Source organism: Pteropus medius, unplaced genomic scaffold, assembly GCF_902729225.1.
Source record: "Pteropus medius unplaced genomic scaffold, Ma_sr-lr_union100, whole genome shotgun sequence".
NCBI classification, from domain to species: domain Eukaryota; kingdom Metazoa; phylum Chordata; class Mammalia; order Chiroptera; family Pteropodidae; genus Pteropus; species Pteropus medius.
In genome coordinates, this window is record NW_024350319.1 from 21887685 (window position 1) to 21909285 (window position 21601).

At 31.5% G+C, this 21601-nt stretch overlaps 1 protein-coding gene and 1 pseudogene across 6 annotated transcripts in view; both read right to left on the reverse strand.

The window, feature by feature from the left end:
* Positions 1-21601, reverse strand: part of EVI5 (ecotropic viral integration site 5) — a 183586-nt gene that overhangs the window by 38383 nt on the left and 123602 nt on the right. For all 6 annotated transcript variants that reach the window (XM_039838847.1, XM_039838844.1, XM_039838848.1 and 3 more), the window contains one exon: positions 19276-19371. In XM_039838847.1, the coding sequence (XP_039694781.1) occupies positions 19276-19371 (96 nt within the window). The remainder of the gene's footprint in view (positions 1-19275; positions 19372-21601) is intronic.
* LOC120583583 (uncharacterized) lies at positions 20847-20965 on the reverse strand (annotated as a pseudogene).

A 21601-nucleotide genomic window follows, 5' to 3' on the forward strand; every position in this document is an offset into this window, starting at 1 on the left:
TCTTTTGGTCTAGCTGATAACAACAACAGATTGCCAGTCAACTGGTTTCCTAAGCAAAACTAATTAGGTAAGTAACAAACTTAAAGAGATCCAACATATCAACAATTTAGGTATTCTGTAATTTCACTGAATAGACCTTAAATACATATCTTTTTGTCAAACAATAAAAGAAACTTTATATTCAGAGGGCATAAAGTAACATTTGCAAAAGTTTTAAGTGTATGTTTACTCTTGGAACTATCTTTGAATAATTATTAGGCAATTACCATATGACATCTATAATAATCTAATTCACATTAAGGCCTTAAACCATAAATAAGCCTCTTAATCAAAAGGTCATCAATTACTCTAGTTAATGATATGCATGTTTAAGTGATTAGAGGCAAAGTTTAACAACTTTACCTTTCTCTGAAATGCATCCAAAAATAAGGTAGCTAGAATGGTAGGTAGGTGAGTATCTGATAAGTCAATAAATAGAATATATCAAAATATTAATTTTAGAATGGAGGTGGTGGGTTTATAGTGTTCACCATACAATTCTTACGACTTCTGTATGTTTGAAATTCTTCATAGTAAAATACTGGAAGAAGTCATCAATAAAAAACAATTCATTGCCTCTCCTTCCACCTGCTAAAAAGTAAGCACTTGCTCCACATTGTATTTCATTTATATGTGTGAAAAGATACGTATCTCCTAAAGTCACTTAGATTCTTCATTTAAAATCTACGTTTTGTTCTAGGAATGGATACTACTTTCTTCACATTTTACTGGAAATTTAAACTAAAAAGCAGTACGATTAAACCATATAAATTAGTACTTCATTAAAACAGAATACAATTTTAGAGAAGGCTGAATTACAGTTCATCTCCAGAATATTTTGTAGTAGATTTTATGGTTGTTATCTCAAGATCCACTCTCTCTCCCTCATTACACAGTGGCGTTAAGATAGGAGTTATCTCCATCTTTAATTCCATTTGTAGGTCCTGAATGGTAGGGTTTAAATCAAATAGGACAATTACATTTGTGATTGATTCAGGGGTTGCTCAAAGAGTGCGACTCTTGAAAACTTTTGTGGGAAATTATCGAGTACAGCTTCTTATTCTGTACATTATGATGCGTAGGTATAAAGCTGACCTGTTAGCCATTTTAACACAGTAAGGAAAATCTCCTGAGGATAAAAATGAGAAGGGCAGAGCCTTGAGAATCATGATTAAATGGAACAAGTTGGGGCCCAAATCAACTTTCCTGAAGCACATCCTACTTCTGAACTTTTCAGGAACAGGAGTCAATAAATCCCCTTTATTATTTAAACCATATTATTCAAGTCACAAATAAATATAGAATTGGGGTTTCTGTTATCTCCAGTAAAAATCCTACCTAATAAATATTTTTAAAATATCATTGAGTAAATGAATACAAAAATATAAACATAATCTAGGAAATGCTTAAAACTGTGATTCCCAGAGATGACTATGGAGAAAAATCACTTTGAGAGTTTTGTAAACATATAGATTAAGAGAACCCATTTCTGACCAGCTGAATTCTACATATCTGGGAATGGGGCTTGAAAATCAATATACTTTGGAGGCTACGCAAGTGGTGATTCTGATATAGCCAGTGTGCAGACCAATACTTGAAACGCCTTGGTTTGAACCAACTTTGAAATTTACCTGTTTCTTTTAGACACAAATGCAAAATTCTACTTTTGTGCCAATTACAAAATACTTTTAATCCTATTTCCTAAGGATCTCAAATAATATTTTATGTGTACACTCATTATAGAATTTACTCAGTATAATTTTACATATAGAAAAAGAGAGAAATATTCTTTCAACTATCACCACAATGGTAAATGTGGTAAATGACCAAGACTCATAAACTTATTTACAAATAGTCTTTACATTTCCGGAGAAAATATATTTAAAAACATAAATAGAGGAAAACTGTCAAGGGCTCTTAAATTAATTTCTTTCAATTCTGCTATCAGTTTCACTTCACATTATTTCTGTTAGTTTCAACTGGTCAGTTCCCTGTCTACAGAGTTTGGTTCAATTTTGAACTCAAATCCCTTTCTTGGTTAACCTAGCTCTCAAACAGAAATTATTATTTTACAATTTAGTAATGTATGATGAGGAACTAAATAAAATGTTTAGGATCTGAGAAAATTCCACACATATGACTCCTATGACTGAAAACTAAGATAACTAAAGAGTAAAGAAAAATCAAGTATTTGGAGACCAGCAAAATAATTCTTTAAAAATTTAAAAGCATCAATATCTATGAGGAGATATTGCAATGAATAAGGGAAATATGGAGTCCAATTCTCTAAACTTTTTATTAGGTAACAGGTTGATACAGTAAAAAAGTTATGTTCTTTAATATAACATACAAATATGTGGAGAGGAATATTGTACTAAGAGCAGTGACTCTGGTGTTCAACTACCTAGATTGTTTATTAATGACTTTAGGCATACACATTCACCTGTTTTATCCCTGAAGCCATGAGAGAAGTAATCAGAGAAAGGATGAGGTAGAGAAGGAATGAGCCCAGTACAGGCCACATATTCTGTTACAGCTGATTGAAAAAGCAACAAATGCTTTAGTCAGCAGGAAAAAAAAGTGATTATGTATTTGTGCAGTGTATATATAGTCACAGAATAAAGTGGACATTTTTATCAGATATCATCAATTACTGTACTCCGACATACTATTTAAAAAGTTGAACAATTATATGTGGTAGTGCCTCAAGCTGGAAGATTGAAGGTAAAATGTGAAATGTTTTCTCTACAGCTCTAAGTAGCATGCTATATTGCAGAAAAACTGAGATGATTACATTGTTTGAACAATTGTTTGGGAGGAAAGTAGGGTTTAGTAGTGTATAATCTTAAAAAATATTGTGGAGGTGAGAGAAGAGGCAGGGACCTAGGATTTGTTTAAACTTACAAATTTAGTCTGCTTCATTTTTAAAGAGAAATTATAATAGGCATGCCTAAGAATCCATTCTTGTATATTTGTTTCTTTATCTATGTTTTTAATGCTGGTTATAACTTACCCTATCTTGCCACAGAAAGGACACTTCCTTAGACAGGAAGATAGCAGATTTTAGAAGCTGTGTTACAAGCCATAGACTTTTAATTTGTTTTTTTTTTTTTTTAAAGAGAATTTAACCAGTTAACACCTAGTTAATGTACTAAATGCATAGATGAGGTAGGAGAAAGCACCCTAGATCAGGAGGCAAATATCAAAGTAACTTACTTGTTATTTACATCTTGCCAAATTTTTCTCTAGCTTTTTGGTTTTCAAAAATTTTAAATCTATGAAGAGTTAAAATTATAGTACAATACTCATATACCCTTATGCCATATTCACCAATTACTATCTGCCACATTTGCTTTTGTTCTATTTATGCACATCTTCTAAACCATTTGAATGTAAACTGCCGGTATGACATTTCGATACTAAATATTTCAACATGCATCTCCTAAGAATAAAGAACTGTCTTACATAACCAAATGTCATTATAACAAGTAAATTAATAATAATTTCATAGTATCATCCATTGAACATATGGTTCCTATTTGAATGTCCCTAAAAGGGCCCAATATGTTTATTACTGTCCAGAATTGAACCAAACCAAGGTTCATGGTTATATTTGGTTATTATATCTCTTTAGCCTCTTGTAATCTATAATAGTCCCTCTGCTTTGTTTGTTTTTCATATTGTTAATATTTTTGAAGAGTCCAAGCCTATAAATTGTATGTTATACAAGTTGAAATAGAAAAATTTCCCATTCCAACAAAACTCCAAGTAAAGCACTGTTTTTATTCTTTTTTTCAAACCAAATAGGCAACGGAATAATATATATATTTATGGTTTATATTTATATAAACCATATATATTTAATGGTAGGAAACACATGGACATATTAACACATGGACACATTAAATATCCTAAGCCAAAGACTCAGAAAATTTATAGAAACAGCACTAGAAGACAGCATTTTAAATATTATACTGGCAAATATTTATTTTTATTACTTATATATGTGGCAAAAGATAAACATAATAAACATTAGTAGTTATGGTTTTTTTGCAGACTAATCTATAGGTTTAACTTGTCAATCCTGAGGTCCAAAGAATTCTCTCCAATGTTTGACATAACTTTAAATACATACAAGAGCCTTTCAGCCTATCTGTCTCTTTGCAAAAAATATTCTATAAAGTAGGCAGATGACTTTAAATTTTGGGAAAAGCATAGGGTTAGTCACAAAGAAATCTCTAAAAGAGGACTTGTCATAAAAGAAAGCATCAAACAGCTACTCATTAAGCTTCATCTTGCTCAGACTTCTGAAGAATCAGTTCCAAAATGCCTTTTTAGATTTACATAAATATAATTTCATCTTTTAGTCATTTTACTACTTGTCACTGTTAATTCTCTAGGTCTTCTCTTCCAGCTTGATGACTATTATGGTCTAGGCTTATTATTTTTGTACTCTGGATTCTTAATACCACTTCTTTCTCTTAGCAAAATTTTCCTCTAGACTGATAAACTAATAATATGTCTTCTTTTCTGGCATGGCCTCATTTTCTGTATATTGTCCTCATAGGTGGCTTGCCCTAAGCACAGCCTGGCTCCAACAGCACTAGAGGATTAAACACACACAGTGGCTGACTAACTTAACAAAAATTACATGGCTAGCTAGGAAAAAGCCAGGGGTAGAAATCAGGTTTCACTTCTAGTCCCATATTTGTGAGACAAATCACAGAAAGATATGTGCTAGAACTGTTTTTCTAAAAATGGTGTTGCTTATTTTATGTTATTCGTGTATCTTCTAGACCCTATGTAAAGAGTGATAAGTAAGGCCGAAGTTGGAGAGTACAGTCATTAGCTGTCAAAGTTTCTTATGTACCTTCCATAGCATCAAATGACCAGATGGCTCCTATATATTTATTTCACTGATAAACATGCTCTTTTCTCACTTGTTTAAAAAACGCATTGTAGAGCTGATTTTATCAAACATTTTTTATCATCTTATTAGACTATTAGATATTGGAGTATCAGAGCTTGATAGGGAGCCAGTCATATTTAATCTAAGTATAGAAGGTCAGTGTGAAAAACCAAATTATAATTACTTGTAAATTCAGTAATCCCTTCCCATATGAAGCCAAGGGAAACCAAAGCACAAAAAATAAAACAGGCAAATCTATGTATTATTCTCATAGGTGGGTTGACCTATGACAGCCTATATAAAGACAATATCAATAACATTTTACACATTTCAGATTAGTAACTCACACTATAAAATTAATTTTCTTTCTCAACAATTTCAATGAGGTGGTTTGGGTTGGATGTGAATAATATGGTTATTAAGAGTCATTTTTCCTCTGCATATATTCCTCCATCAAATACTTATCACCTTTAGCTTATAACTTGGAGTTCACCTTTGGTACAGAGATATTTAAACGTTTGCAGGGAAAAAAGTAGGAAAAAATATTTAGTTTAAAAAAATGCTCAAAGAGAATAATCATATCTATTCATATTTCATAGAATTAATCAATGTAAACATCTTCAAATATGTGCAGCCAGCTTTTTTGTTTTATGAGAAATAATTGTTTCTAAATAATATATATAAAATTACATATTACTGGCATTGAATATACTGTAAGAAATTTGGAGGACAAGTTTTTATCTTCCCATACAACTTCATAGGTAATTTGTTCTAGGTCAAATTTTCCTAGAACATAGAGTTCTTTTAATTTGCACATTTGAATCTTCTTTAATTTCAGGGTTCTCCTGTTTATATTTTTAAATATGCCTTCTTTCCATTTGTTGTGGGACATCAATTATCCTTAGTGTTAAATTATTTATTGTCTGTACCTATTAGGTAATACTTGCTTTATATTCTTAATCTCTGCATTCATTGTGATTATCTTAAGCTTTTCTTCCATGACAATATTCCACTTCTTAGCATTGTCTATAGAATAGACTATTCTTTTTGTGATTTCAGCAATGATATATTAGACTTCAATTTGTTTCCTTAGTGGTACAATCTTCCTTCTTACTTCATTATATTTTTTGTCATCTTATCTTTTGATATCTTAATTTTACTGAATTCATGTTTAGTTGTTTTATAGTGTGAAGCAATTGTAATTACTGTCTTATCCCTGAATTATCTTTCTTCTTGATTGTCTCTTTTTCCTTCTCTGCTCTAATAATATAAACTAAGTTGAAATGCCATTTCTGCTCATCATGCTCATGGCTAAGTGACTGTCCGGATATTCCAAAATGCTTTAATGATATGAGTTACTTATTAACTCTCTTCTCACCATATTTAAGACCTATTTTCTTTGCCCTCCAATCTGAAGTTTGTTCTCACTTTTCTACCATCTGAGGGTTAGCACAGGGAAAGCAAGAACCTGGCGAGATAACGGCTCCACTTATTCTTCTGTGATTCTGTTAAATACTTGTATAACCCAATCGAGGTGATAAATGTTAAAAACTGGATTTTAGGATTCAGATCATTTCCCAAATTCAGTGTGTTGTTTCAGTGCCTTCACTTTAGTTAAGATTCAGATGTTTACTTTCTAATCTCTTTCACTGGGTTGTTCCTTCCAGAAGTTTCTACAACTCCTCAGTCAGGAAATTACATACTCATTTTCCTTCTCTACACATTTAAAATATGAAGACTTCTTGGGGGGTTTTGCTGACTTACCTATACAGTTTGGCAAGTGGGACAGGAGAGGGGAGGCAGCTGAGGTTAGCAGCCAAGCGCTGCTAGGCCTCTCTGCTGTAGAATAGTTTATTTCTTTCCTTAGCTGTCACTTTTAAAGTTTCTTGCATTAGGTTATAATTTTTTTCCTCTCAGACTGCTTTTAGTGGGAAAGTACTTGCCTTAAAAATATATATATTATTTATTATTTCGTTAGATGGTTGAGATAGGATATTAAGGGATCAGTTTCAATCTATCTCTGGGGCAGTATTTATTTAAATAAATGAATCTTTCCATACAAAGTATTAGAACCTGCTACCTGCTCTTATGGCATAGATTATCAAATTCTCTTTTGCATGGCTGTTTTCTGCCTCCTAAAATTCATTCTGCAATTATTTTTTGAGTACCTGTTATATGCCACGGCACAAGGCGCAATAGAGCAGCAAATAAGACAAATAAGATTCTAACATGTGGATATGAGTTAATTTTTAAAGTAAAGATAATTTCAGACATCCATCAATAATAAAAAAAACATGATGATGAAATAGAGAGCAACAGTGCGACAAGACAACTTTACAAAAGTGGTCAGGGAATGGAACAATTCTCAGTTGGTGAATTTTAAGTTGAGATATAAATGATGAGAAAAACCAGCCATGGAAAGATTAGGTAACACAGTATCCTGAATGTAAGAAGAGTAAGTGCAAAAGTCTTAATGTAAGAATGAATGAACTTGGTTCAAGAAACAGAAAGAAGGTTTGTGTTGTAAAGCATAGTATGTGAAAGGGTGTGTGGTTTATGATGCAGTCAGAGAAGTAGGTGGGAGTCAGACAACTCAAGGGCTTTAAGGCCAAAGGAGTGTGGCACTTTTGCTGTGTTGACATTGCTATTTTCTATAATTATTCAGAAGTTCTAATTCTTACGCCCATTCTTACAATAGTTAACTTTAAAAGTTATTTAAATGTAAGTACATTTCAAAAATTTACAATGGTAATCAAGTAAATTCATGCAATATAAAAAGTGATCTCCTCCACTATGGAAAACAGTATGGAGGTTCCTCAAAAAACTAAAAATTGATCTACCATATGATCCAGCAATCCCTCTACTGGGTATTTACCCCAAAGACTTCAAAACCCATATCCGAAAAGATATTTCCACACCGATGTTCACAGCAGCACTATTCACAGTGGCCAGGACATGGAAGCAACTGAAGTGTCCTACGATAGATGATTGGCTAAAGAAGCTGTGGTACAGATATATACAATGAGATATTACTCAGCCAGAAGAAGAGATGAAATATTGCCATTTGCGACAACATGGATGGGCTTCAAGATAATCATGCTAAGCGAAATAGCCTAGACAGAAAAAGTTGAAAATAACATGATATCACTTATATGTGGGATATAAACCTAAAAGCAACAAATGATCAGGACAAAGAAACAGAGACTCATGGACATTGACTATAGACTAGTGGTTACCATAGGGTAGGGGGTTGAGGGAGCGGGGAAGTAGACAAGGTAAAGGGGGTCAAATATGTGGTAACAGAAGGAAATCTAACAATGGGAGGTGAATACACAGTGTAAAAAAAAAAAAAAATATATATATATATATATATATATATATATATATATATATATATGCCTTACTGTTAAAGTGTATAGCTGAAACTTATTGGATTTCGTTAACCAATGTCACCATAAAAAATAAATTAATTAATTTTTAAAAAAGTGATCTCCTGCCCCTTACTCTTTTACACCAAATGCTTTACTCTCCCCAGAGGGAGTACTATAAAATTTTGATAGATGTCACAGTAGACGTTCCAATGTATTTAAATACATATATATACACATGTGTATAAACATAATCCATACACACATAATACATACACTTTTTAAACACATGCAAATGGAATTATGACATACATCCTGTCTGTAACTTGTTTTTCTTATTTAATATGTCTTACAGATCTTTCTTCATTCTTTCTTAAAAACAGACTATTCTAAGTATGGATTTACTATGGTTTAAACATTCTCCTATTGATAAATAGTTGCCAATGTTTTTAAATAATAAAAACAATGTGAAATTTATGCATCTATCTTAAGAAATTATATAAAGAACACAAAATAAATCTAAAACAGAAAGGAAGTAACAAAAATAAGAACAGGAATAAAACAGAAAAAAAAAAACGGTGGCTTATTGTTTAAATTTGCAACTGTTTACTAGTACTGTACTGGCCAGTAGTATCAGAAGTATTGGCTACTGGAAGTACCATTGCTTTCTACTTTCTTGAAGGCTCTACAGATGTCTAATTCTAAAACTGAATTCTAAACCGAAACTTATAATTGGTTATTCAATTTTCTATAATAAGTTTAGAATAGAAAATCAGTACTTAATGTACTTTGACATTTTAAACCTGACAAATTAAAACTTAAAACATGGTTTACAAATAGACATCACACCCATAAAGGAAATAACAGAAACAATTAGTAATCTCTCTATGCTCTCTTCATAGAGATTTCAAAATAAATCTAAGGTTATACATAGGATGTGGGTTTTTCACTGGGAGTAGTATTACAGAAGGTTTGTGGTATTAGAAGGGTCATGACACAATGCAGGTTGCTTAGTCTCAAATGCAAGTGTAAAGCTTACATTTAAAAAATATTTTAAATTATGCCCAGAGATAAAATGTAACTAAAGGAGAGATTATGCTACATAAGGATATATTTAAGTTCTCTGTCCTTTGTAAAAGTTAATTTTCAAGACCATAAAAAGGCAACATCTTGACTGTTTTAAAGTTAAATAATACTTTTTTTCAAGGCTATATTATGAAACTATGTTCAACGGTCACAGAGGCAACCATATTAACTTGCAGCAGGGGCCCGATTTCTAAACCTTATTTGATATCTTCAATTCATATATTAAAGCAAAATGTATGAAACAAATTATAACTACATATGAAATTATAGTAGAAGAAAATATACAATATGACTAAATCCGTGATAGTTGATAAGTAATCACTGTGATTAATCAACATAACCTTACTGAAGCATCAATAGCAACTTCTAAGCTTTACTAAGTTATTATTCATTGTACTTTGCCCCAAGACAAATTAATCAGAATAGTAAATGTGGTAAATGGTAGCCTCTCTGTGACTTCAAGGTGACTCATTTGAAACATCTAAAAACAAATCATATGCATATCATGTACTACTGGTAAGTTTCTAAAACAGTTTCCTGTAATTTAAAGTCATGAACACAAAAGTTTGAATATTCTTTATGTTTTAGTAACTAGAAGAAATAAAACTACATTTAAACATTTTTAAGAAAACAATAAGTTGAAAAGGAACGAAGAAAATAAATCAAACTTTTTCTCAATGCTAAGACTGATTTAATTCCTTTTCAGCACACACACACACACACATAATTTTTAAAGTAATGTTTCTTATAGGCTCAGCTAAATGCACACATGAAAAATTCGTATCTGTCCAAGGTTCAAAAGCTGAAAATATTTCTTATAAATTACAGTGTAATTGGAAACGGATTAATTTTGTGACCAGTACTTAAATTCCATATAATTCCAGGTGTTGTTAAAAACCACAGAATTATATAAACTATTTTTTTATAACAGATTTTTTCAAAAGAAAAGTTTTAGATTTACAGAAGAATCAAGATGATAGAGCGTTCCCATTTACCCACTGTACTTTCTCCCCTATTATTAACATCTTCCATTAGCATTGTCAATTTGTTACAATTAAGGTGTCAATACTGACATAGTTTTGCTAACTTAAGCCCACTGTTTATTCAGATTTCCTTAGTTTTTTTGTTTGTTTGTTTGTTTTAACCTAATATTCTTTTTCTGCTCTAGGATCCTATGCAGGATATCACATTATATTAGTTGTCATGTCTCCATAGCTTGCTCGTGGCTGTGATAGTTCCTCAGATTGCTTGTTTTTGATGACCTTGACAGCTTTGAGGAATACTGGTCAAGCATTTTTGTAGGGTACCCTACTCTCAAAATTTGATAATATCTGATATTTTTCTCATGGTAAGATGGGGGTTCTGGGTTATTGGAAGACCACAAAGGTAAAGTGCTATTTTTATAACATCATATCATAGGTACATACTCTTATAATGTGATTTGTAACTGCTATTGTTGACTTTAATCATCTGAGTAAGGTGGTGTTTGTCAGGTTTCTCCACTATAAAGTTACTCTTTTTTTCCTGTTCTTTCCATACTGTACCCTATGGAGGGAAGTTACTATATCCAAAGCCACACTTATGGAGGAGGGATTTATGCTTCCCTTCCTTGAGGTCAGAGTATTTGGAATTCTTCTGCATAGAGATTTATCTCTTCTCCCCTATTTATTAACTTATTCAATCATTATTTATATCACTATCGATTCATGGATATTTATTTTACATGTTCAGATATAATCCAATACTACTTTAAATACTGTTCCACTTTTGGTGACTAGATGCTCTTTCAGTTGGCTCTTTTCTGTCCTTTTAACATATTTCTATTAAAGTAGGGTTTTGTTTAGTTTTTGAGCACTTCTTTACTTTCTGGCATTACCATATACTCTGAGATCATCTTGTATATATCTTGTCTTGGAATCAGCTATTTCTCTGAGGAGTCTTTTATTTTATTTTATTTTATTTTATTTTATTTTATTTTATTTTATTTTATTTTATTTTATTTTATTTTATTTTATTGTTTTTTGGAAATGGTGTTAGAAACCAAGATCTGTGTGCTAGGTGTAGATAAACTAATTTTTAATAACACCCAGACAATCACTGATACTATGGTACTTAAGAGTCTAACCTTTCTTCACTAATTCTTCAGATGCTACTATGAGCTGGTTTGGGGTATCTGAATAGCCTTTATAGATGTAGCCATATCTTTAGAACTTTGAGATACTTAATCTCTTTATAATTTAACTGCATAGTAAAGTTGGATGCCAAAGAATCATCTCTGAGCACGTTAGTAAAAAAAAAAAAAATTAACTAAATTTTATAATACCTAATAACTAGATAGCAAGCTAAGTAAATTATTCTATACACCTACCTTCTTTTGTTGAGAATTAGTGTTAAGACTAGATAAGATTACAGAATAGCTATTTTTCTAATTTAAAAATGCTTTACAATTTAGGAAGGCTGTTAAAGAAAAATAAAAAAACATTTTAATATTTAAGTAAGTTGTTCAAAACAGAAATTGTTGTTCTTCAAGGGGGAAAAATAACCTTCCAAAGAGAAGTTTGTTAGCCAAGAGTTGGCATATGAGCTAACACTTGTTGTAAAACTATTAACAAATTAGCTCAGGAAACTGGAAAGCACAAACTGATCACTACATTTTATAATAAACTCCATCATTTAGTAATGCCATGGTAATGTAACATTATCAAAATATGTAATATTTTAAAGTTCAATAGTAAAGATTTTATCACTTCCTCTCCATCTCTGTCAAAACTACATACTGATCTGGGCACACTGATTTAAACCTAAATCCTTCATTTTATGTCAGAACAGAATTTTGAGTGGGTGTTTTTAAGTCAAGAGTGGTTGGGGTATTGCCCATCTGAGGCATCCCTAGAGGTTATCTGCTGGGCAAATGAACAAAAGTGGGTAAATGTGACTGGGTACCAGGAAAAGAACAAAAAGTTGGATTTGAGTAGCGCTGTTTTAAATGAAAAACTTTCCATTATTTATAACAAAGCAGAATTAATTTTATGGATGTGTTTAGCCCATAGCAACTTTTAATATGGTTATGACAAATTAATATACTTATCTTTATAATAATCAAAATATAAACTCAATTCCAAGTTAAATATCAGAAAGCTTGAGTTCAATTCCCATCTACTTTCTTCAACTAAGCCAAATAACTTTTCTGCATTTTGTTCCACTACCTGGAAAGTAGAGTTCTATTTAATATTAATGTAAAAGTAAAGTGCTCAACTATTAAATAACATTTGGATTTCTATAATAAAGGTGGAAAATTCCACTAAGTGAAGGAGGAAACAACCTGTAACCACCATTTCCTCACATGTAAATACTATGAATTTTTACAAGCATTGTTTTCTGAATCAAGTGCAATTAAATCTTTTTAATGGGTTAATGTCATCTAACTGATCACTCATATGCTTAAATCCTCCAATGATTTTTCCATCTTATGCAGAGAAAGGCCTAAATTCTTAGGTCTACATAATCTGCCCTATTTACTTCTCAGACTTCCTCTACTTCCCTTCTTACTCCACCCAGAGACCCTACTCAGACATAGTAGGTCCTTTGCCCTAACTAGTCCCTTATCAGGAAATTTCCCCCTCCAAATCTGCATGCCTTACCTGCTTCAAATCTTTGTTTACAGCCCCATCTAATGAGCCCCAACCCTCTCCCTTTCCTACATTTTTTTCTCCATTGTATCCATCATCCTCTAAATTAGACATTATAGAGTTCATTTATTTTGTTCATCTGACTTCTCTCTCTACCATTAAGCTTGATGAGGAAAGGGATTGTTGTGTGTTTTGTTCACCAATTCTTCTAAACTATTTAGAATAGTGACTAGCACATAGTGGGTACTTCATAAATATTTCTTGAATTAAAACCAATACCCCATTCGAATTCATAATTTAATCTTCTTCACATCTGGGCTTTTACATGAGAAAGATTAAAATAGTGTGTGATGGTATAAGAGAGAAGGACTATAACAGAGTGTGTTAGAGGAGGAGAGACACAAGAAAATTGGCTGAGTTGGCATCATCAGGGAAAGCTGATCGCATCAGGTCAAACTTAAGATGACCTTTGAAATAATAAGCAAGATCAAAGGAGAAGAAAATAAAAACACAGAGTGAATCAGATGACAGGCTTGACAGATTCTTAACTAGTTTATTATGGCTCAAGTAGAGGTATACACTGAGAAAAGTAGGAAATGAAGCTGGAAAGGGAGGCAAAATCAAAGCAGGAAGGAGAGAGCCAGAACTTGAACTTTGTCCTGAAAGCCATGGAAAGCTACTAAAAGATTTTAAGTGATGAACAGGAACTAGTAGGTAACTTCAACGATGTAAGAAGCAGAGTTATAGGAGGCAGTGGATCTGCTATTTAAAAAATCCATAAAACTACCATGACAGTATTTTTAATACTCAGGATAAAACATTTCTTCTGAATCCTGGAAAGAATTTAAGTTACAGAGTGTATTCTTATACAAACAACAAAATCTCATTTTTAAATCTTCACTATGCCTCAGTTTCCTCAACTATAAAATTAGGATATTAACAATACTTACTGTCATACGGTTGTTGTGAAAATTAAATAAGTGAATATACTGAAGTGGCTAAGAATACTGCCTGGCACATTTTATGCAATTAATGATGTTTATACTTTTATTAGTAGTATCCTGGAAGAATTAAAGTTACAAATAATAAGGCCTATATTCCCCCAAATTAAAAAATACCTAAAAAATAAAAAGTTAAATAGGGCTTACAGTGGATGTAAATAAGCTCGGTTAGGTATATATTTTAGTAAAAACCAAAAAACCAAAGCAATTCTTAATTTGAAACTATATATAATTCTTGCAAAGGGGTAAATTCATTATTTGGGGTGGGTAAAAACTGTCTTAAAGGGAACTCAAATACTTTCTGCACTTTCCAGTTTGGTTGTAATTTTTGGAATCCCGTAAGACACTGAGTGAGATTTTTCATATAAGGTCATCTATGAGCTGTTTTTCGGGGCGGAGGGAAGGCATTATTATAAAGAATATTAAGTATATTACAGATGTATTTATCTCAGAACAATAACATGTGAAAGATTGTGAATTTTAAATCACAAAAGTGTCAGGTTAACTGAAGAATTTTCGGAAACAAATTTTATAAATTTCAGCCTCATAAGTATATGTACTACAGAATGCTACAGCATTTATAAAAATAAGTATTTCTTCATCTAATGTAGTTCCACATCTATATATGCTTTTACAAAAGTGTAATTTTCATAACTACATTAAAAAAGCAGTATTTAATTATACCAAATAACAGATTATATAATGATATAACTTATTAAATGAAGAGTTTGAAATATTTTATTCACAAGAGAACAACAGTAATTAGAAGGGTTGATCTGAAGAGACCTGAAGTAGGAAAGTGTTTGACTAAGTTCAGTTCTCCCCCTAGTGGAATCTGAAAGTGCTCTAAGACATTTCCTTGACTAAGAATAACCTAAAATATATTATTCTTAGAATTGAAAAAGGAGTTTCAGATTTCACAACAAGATCTATTTATGGATCTTAATCTGCATAAAATAATTAAATAAATGAGTAAAAGTTGAATCATTAAGATGTTTACTGAAAACACATTTACTAAATATATTAATAGCAAGCTAGCCAAGGAGAACTCAGTAAGCAGAAATACCTCAAAAGCAGAGAAGTAAAGGATACAGAAAAATACATCAGTTATGAAGACATGGCGATGTGTAGAATGGTACAAAGTTTTGAAAAAATGTGAAAAATCTGAAAAGACAGTCTATGTGTGTAGGGTGTGGGTAGGGAAGATGGGGAGGTAATGGTGAGAGATGAAGCTAGAAATGCAGGTTCAGGCAATAATGAAAAGGTAAGCGTTTTATGCTGAGGAGTTTTTATGTGATTTAGTAGATAAAAGGCAGTCAATAAAAGTTTTTATGTTTTAGAAAGATAACTCTGGTAGTTTTGTGAAAGAGCTGAGGCTGGAGAAAAGAAAATTAGATAGGAAGGTACTACGATAGTTGGGGGGCCGGGAGGTGAATTAAGGAAGTGGCAGGGGGAATGGAAAGGCTAGGAAAGATTAAAAAAAATGTTTCTGAAATGATTAAAATTACCTTTGATTTAGTTTTAGATTTACTCAGGACTTTCATCTTTTGAAGGAATTGAAAAGCTGGAAACATACTTTAATCTGTATCAATTACTAAGAATTTTCTGAAGGCAAATCTACAAGAGTAGATGAGCAGGTAAAATGTTGGTAGAAATGTTAACCAGCACAAGCACTTTGTAAAACAATTGGATGTTGTCTAGTAAAGCTGAAAATTTGCATACTCTATGTAACAGCCCTGGTATACTCGGCAGAGGATAAGAAAAGCATACGCGAAGTTCCTACTAGTTTGAATAATTCAATAGTAGATGATACCACTAAGATACAAAAGAAGAAAAATGGGTTGGAATAGGAACCCATTTGATTTTAAACATGTTGACTTTAAATGTCTGTACAATTTGCAGGTGGAGCTGTCTACTGTCCATTAAAACTATTGGTTTATACATCAAAAGACACAATAAATTTAAAAATAAACAACAAAAAAAGACTAACAGTAGATGTTTGCAAAATATAACATCAATATTAAAGAACTACAAATCCGTTAAGAAAAAGACAACCCAAAAGAAAAATATACACAAAAGAATTTAAAAGACACTTTACAAAAGAGGAAATCCGAATGGCCAAATTCATTAGTAATCAGGTCAATGGAAATTAAAACCATGATGAAATATCACTGCATACCCACTAGACTGGCACAAATTAAAACATGTGACACCACTAAGTGTTGGGGGAGGATGTGGAACAAGAACTTTTGTATGCTGCTGTTGGGAGCTTAATCTGGTACAAACACTTTGGAAAATAAAGTTGAAGATTTGCATGCTCTATGACCCAGCCATTCCACACCTTGGTATACATGCTAGAGAAACTTGTGTACATCTGATAAGTATAGTTATAGCACAAGATTGCTTATAACAGCATTGTTCATAATAGTTCCAATCTAGAAATTCCCAAGTGATTACTAATACTAGAATGAATATATTGTAATAAATTCATAAAATGGAACATGTACAATAAAAATGACTTACTAAAATAATGTTTAACTATGGGTGGTGAACACACAATGCAATATATATTTGACTTACTGTTGTACACTTGAAACTTATTGGATTTTGTCAATCGATGTCACCTCCCAAAAAATAAATTAAAGATAAATAAAAATAATGTTGAACAAAGAATGAAGAGACAAAAATGAAAATATCCAATATGACTATACAAAATTCAGAAATGGGGAAAACTAAACTGTGTGGATCAGAGATGCATACAAAGATGACACAACTATAAGGAGTTTTATGGTAATCACCATAAATTTTATGATTATCATAAAATTAACGTAAAATTCAGAATAAGAGAGTATGGTGTGATTGGGTAGAATTCTGGGGTACAGGCAACATTCTTTACAGTGGTCATATGTATAATGTTTTTATATATATTATAATTTTGCCTTGTTTATGCACTTCTCTGTATATTATATTAATAATTTTTTTTTTATGTTTTTAAAAATTACTGACGCTAGAGCTGAAGTTCTATGGGATTCATTGTTGTAAAGATGGCTCCTAAAGACATGTAAGTGAGACTCGTCATTTGAATAGTTTATAAAAAGCCGAAAAATCAAGTTCTCAGAATACAAACATTCAGAACTGATAGAGAAGACAGAAAACAACATTTAAACAAAAAAGAATAGGGTCAAAAGTTAGAGGTGTTAGGAAAGCCAAGGAAGGAGAAGAATGCAGAGGATCAAGTGATCAATAATGACGAATGAGATAAGCTCAAGCAGGATAAATACTAAAAAAATACCAATGAATTTGGCAATGAGGATTCCAGTTATCACTTAATCAAGTGCCAATTGATGTTAGCATACTGTCATTGATAGGAAAAATTTCATGATTTTCTTTTGTTTTTCAAAAATGACATGGTATATTTCATTTTAAACAAAACATTCATCATACCAAGTTCTTCATTTTAGTAAGGATTTCGGAATCAAGAAAAAGATTTAAACCTTGCTATTTTGTGACTAAGATATATAGAAATGTGGCAAAACTATAATTTTCTTGATGTTAGGAAAGTACAGACTAAACTAGAATTGCATGACAGTATGATTTAAATAGCTAATTACAAATACATTATGCATATCTGAAGTTTTTCTAAATATGTGCTACTTTGTGGAAATATTATCAACAGAACATAAAGGGTACTGTTTTGTAAACTTATATGTCATAATGAATTGTGATAACATATTGACTAAGATCAAAAGATGAGGTTATAATATAATATGTAAGTCTTAGAAATTAACTGAATTTTGAATTGAAATTTAAAGACAAAAGGACCTTTCAGGTGGGAAAAAATTCTAGATGTTGCAAAGAAAACTGTATTTATGACTTGGAAGAGAACATAATAAAAAATTGTGAAAGAAATAAGATTTTAAACATAATGCTTTGCCCATATTGGAAATGTATTATCTTATATTGTACAATAAGAAGTAGGACATACGTAGTGACGTAACATTTATTTTTAAAGCTTTAAATTTTCTTTTGAAAATAGCTTTGACAATATAGACATATGATAAACTGTCATTCAAAAATGGACTTGGAACACAGGCAAAAAAGAAAAAAATAGGTAAATTTGACTTCAAAAAAATTAAATACCTGTACATCAAAAGGCAATAACAACAAAGCAAAAAGGCAACCCAAGGAACGGGAGAAAATATTCGTAAACCATATTTTTGATAAGAGATTGACATTGAGAATATTCTATAAGGAACTTCTAAAACTCAAGAACAACTTGATTAAAAAATGGGCAAAGGACTTGCATAGACATTTCTCTAAAGAAGATATACAAAGGCAAATAAGCACATAAAAAGGTGCTCAACATCACTGATCTTTAGGGAAATGCAAATCAAAACCACAATGAGATACCCCTTCACACCTATTATGATGGCTATTATAAAAAAAAGAAAATTAGTAAGTGTTGGTGAGGATGTGAAGAAATTGAGACTCTTGTGCTTTGCTAGTAGGAATGTGAAGAAAGTAGTGTAGCTACAGTGGAAAACAGTATAGCAATTCCTCAAAAAATTAAACATAGAATAACCACACGATCCAGCAATTCCACTTATGGGAATACACCCCAAAGAAATGAAAGCAGGGACTCAAACAGATATTTGTACACCATGTTCATAGCAGCATTATTCACAACAGCCAAAAGGTGGAAACAACCTAAGTGTTCGTCAATAGATAAATGAATAAACAAAATGTGGCATACACATACAATGCAATATTATCCAGCCTTAAAAAGGAAGAAAATTCTGACACGTATTACGACTTGGATGAACCGTAGTGACATTATGCTAAATAAAATATGCCATCGCAAAAAGACAAATACTGTATGATTTTACTTATATGAGGTACCTAAATTAGTCAAATTCAGAGACAGAAAGTAGAATGGAGGTTTCCAGGGGCTAGGGGAAGAGGAGAATGAGAAGTTGTTGTTTAATGGATATAGAGTTTCAGTTCTGCAAGATGAAAGATTGACTGCACAACACTGTGAATGTACTAATGTCACAGAACTGGATACTTTAAAATGGAAAACTTCATGTTATGTGTACTTTACCACAATAAAAAGAATGGACTTGGAAAAGAATAAGTTTTAAAAATAGGATCGCAGTCATCAGGGTAAAGATATAAGTCACTGTTCAGGTACAGAGGGAAGAAGAGACTATTTATTTATATATAAAATTATTTTCATATGGTACCTGGATTTCAAGTTCAGCAATGTGCTGCTGCAGTTCAGCCACAGCAGCTATGCTATCTGCTTCCCGGAGTCTCACAGCCATCACTTCTTCCTTATTCTAGGGTAGCAAACAAAATAAACCAATAATAAACCATATAATAAACCAAACTAATAATAAACAAAACATAGTTGAAATCTGTCTCAAAATTTAGAAAATAACAAATAAACCCATGATTAAATGAGAGAAAAAGCCATTATTTCCTGAACTTGATATGAAGAATACAGAATAGCATTACATCTTTAAATATTAAGAAATACTACTCATATAAATATTGCCCAAATGTTTACAATCAAAAATTAACTTAAAATTATTAGGGATTGTGAAAGCTGTTAATTTTTTCATTGCAAGAATAATGATTGAGAACCTTTAACACATAAGTAACTAGGAAAACAAACATTAGAATATGGATACTAATACAGTATGTCAATGACTATTTACATTATACTACAAATAATAATAAATATTAATTATATCACAATTCTACATTAATGTATCTCTACCACCTCAAAACTTCACAAAGGAAAAACTCTTAAACCATATTTTATAATATTTATGCTAAATAATATTGATCCAGAAATAACAAAATATGAAGAAAATATGGTAGAGAAAAATAGGGCATACAAAAATATTTGCTCCTCCATTAACTTCAATTGAAATTTACCAATCACTTAGTATCAAGAATGTGTAACATGGTGACCATCCAAGAAATTTAGCACCTAACAGTAATATCATATAATATCAAAATTTAATATCAAAAATTTTAAAAATATTAAATGTAGTAAAAGTATAATAATTAAGCTTTTAAATGAAAATTTATATTCTTGTACCTCAGATATGATATTGGTACTTCACTTCAAGCAAATACTGCTTTAAATACCTTGCAAATGTGCATACGGCCAGAACATGTAATTTCTGTACCCAGTGTTGTGCTGATAAACACTTAACAACCAGCTCTCAGGTAGAAGTGTTCATGCATGCATGTGTGTGCGTATGTGTGTATTTGTACACACATGTGTGTTTATGTAAGTTTATTATAATTTATACATATTTTATAATAAACTGATATAAAGGATGTACAGTTTGAAACATACATATAAAGATATTCAATACTCATTATTGTAAATTTTATCTAGTCAATATATTCTTACAAAATGCTTTCATTTATTTTTGCCAAACTCTTGTATCCATAAGCTACCTATGGCTGAAATTGAGGAATAAGTAAAGTATTGATATGAACACTGGTTAAGTATTTTTGTTTATGTTAGAAGATGAAAGTGAAATGAAGACTTGTGTTAGAATTTCACTTATTTGTCAATGATGGGAGCAAGTTTTTTGCTGATTTGATAATAGTAACTAAATATAAGAAGAAAATCTCCTTAATATTTTGTGCTATTCACAATGTAAAGTCTGAAGATACAACACATTCTTAAGCTTTAATCTGCATTATTAATTTAGAACAGAGTCAAAAACTTTTCCTTAAATGGCCAGATAGTAAATATTTTATTTTAATTTTATTTTATTATTATTTTTTACACCTACAGCACCTGGTCTTCCAAGGTAGTCTCCCATCCAAGTACTAACCAGGCCCAACCCTACTTAGCTTCCAAGATCAGATAGGACTGGGTGTGTTCAGGGTGGCACGGCCGTAGAGACAGTAAATATTTTAGACCTGAGAGCCATACAGTCTATGGTAACTACTCTATATGCCGCTGGAGTGTGAAAGTTGCCATAGACAGCACATAAATGAATGAACAAGGCTGTATTCCAATAAAACTTTATTTACAAAAACAGGCAGCCAGGCAGATTTGAGCTATGTGCTATAGTTTGCCAACTCCTGGTCTACACAATCAACAAAACAATAAATCAAGCCCTGATATGTAGTTTGCCAATTTATGTCATATAAATATTTCTACCATGGTTTCTTTTAAGCTGCCAACATAACATGTATGAAATACTGAGTTGGGAAGAAATATGCAGTAGCACACTATGGTGTTTCCACCATACTGCTAAAACAGGTATAAATAACCTCAAAAGCACGGATAATAGTGAAATGCAAAAATAATCAAGAAGTGATGAAATCTGACTGTTTATTACCTTTGCTCTACCATAATTATGTTATATAACAATTTTAATATGGCTGCTTAACAACTGTGCCACAAAATTCCTGAAAATTTAAGAAATGGTTCTTATAACCCTTTATTAGTTGGCTCCAGTACACCAATGTCTATGTTTAATAAAATTCAAATCTTGTCTTGTCGCTCCCTTATTTTAAACACTTTAATGGCAC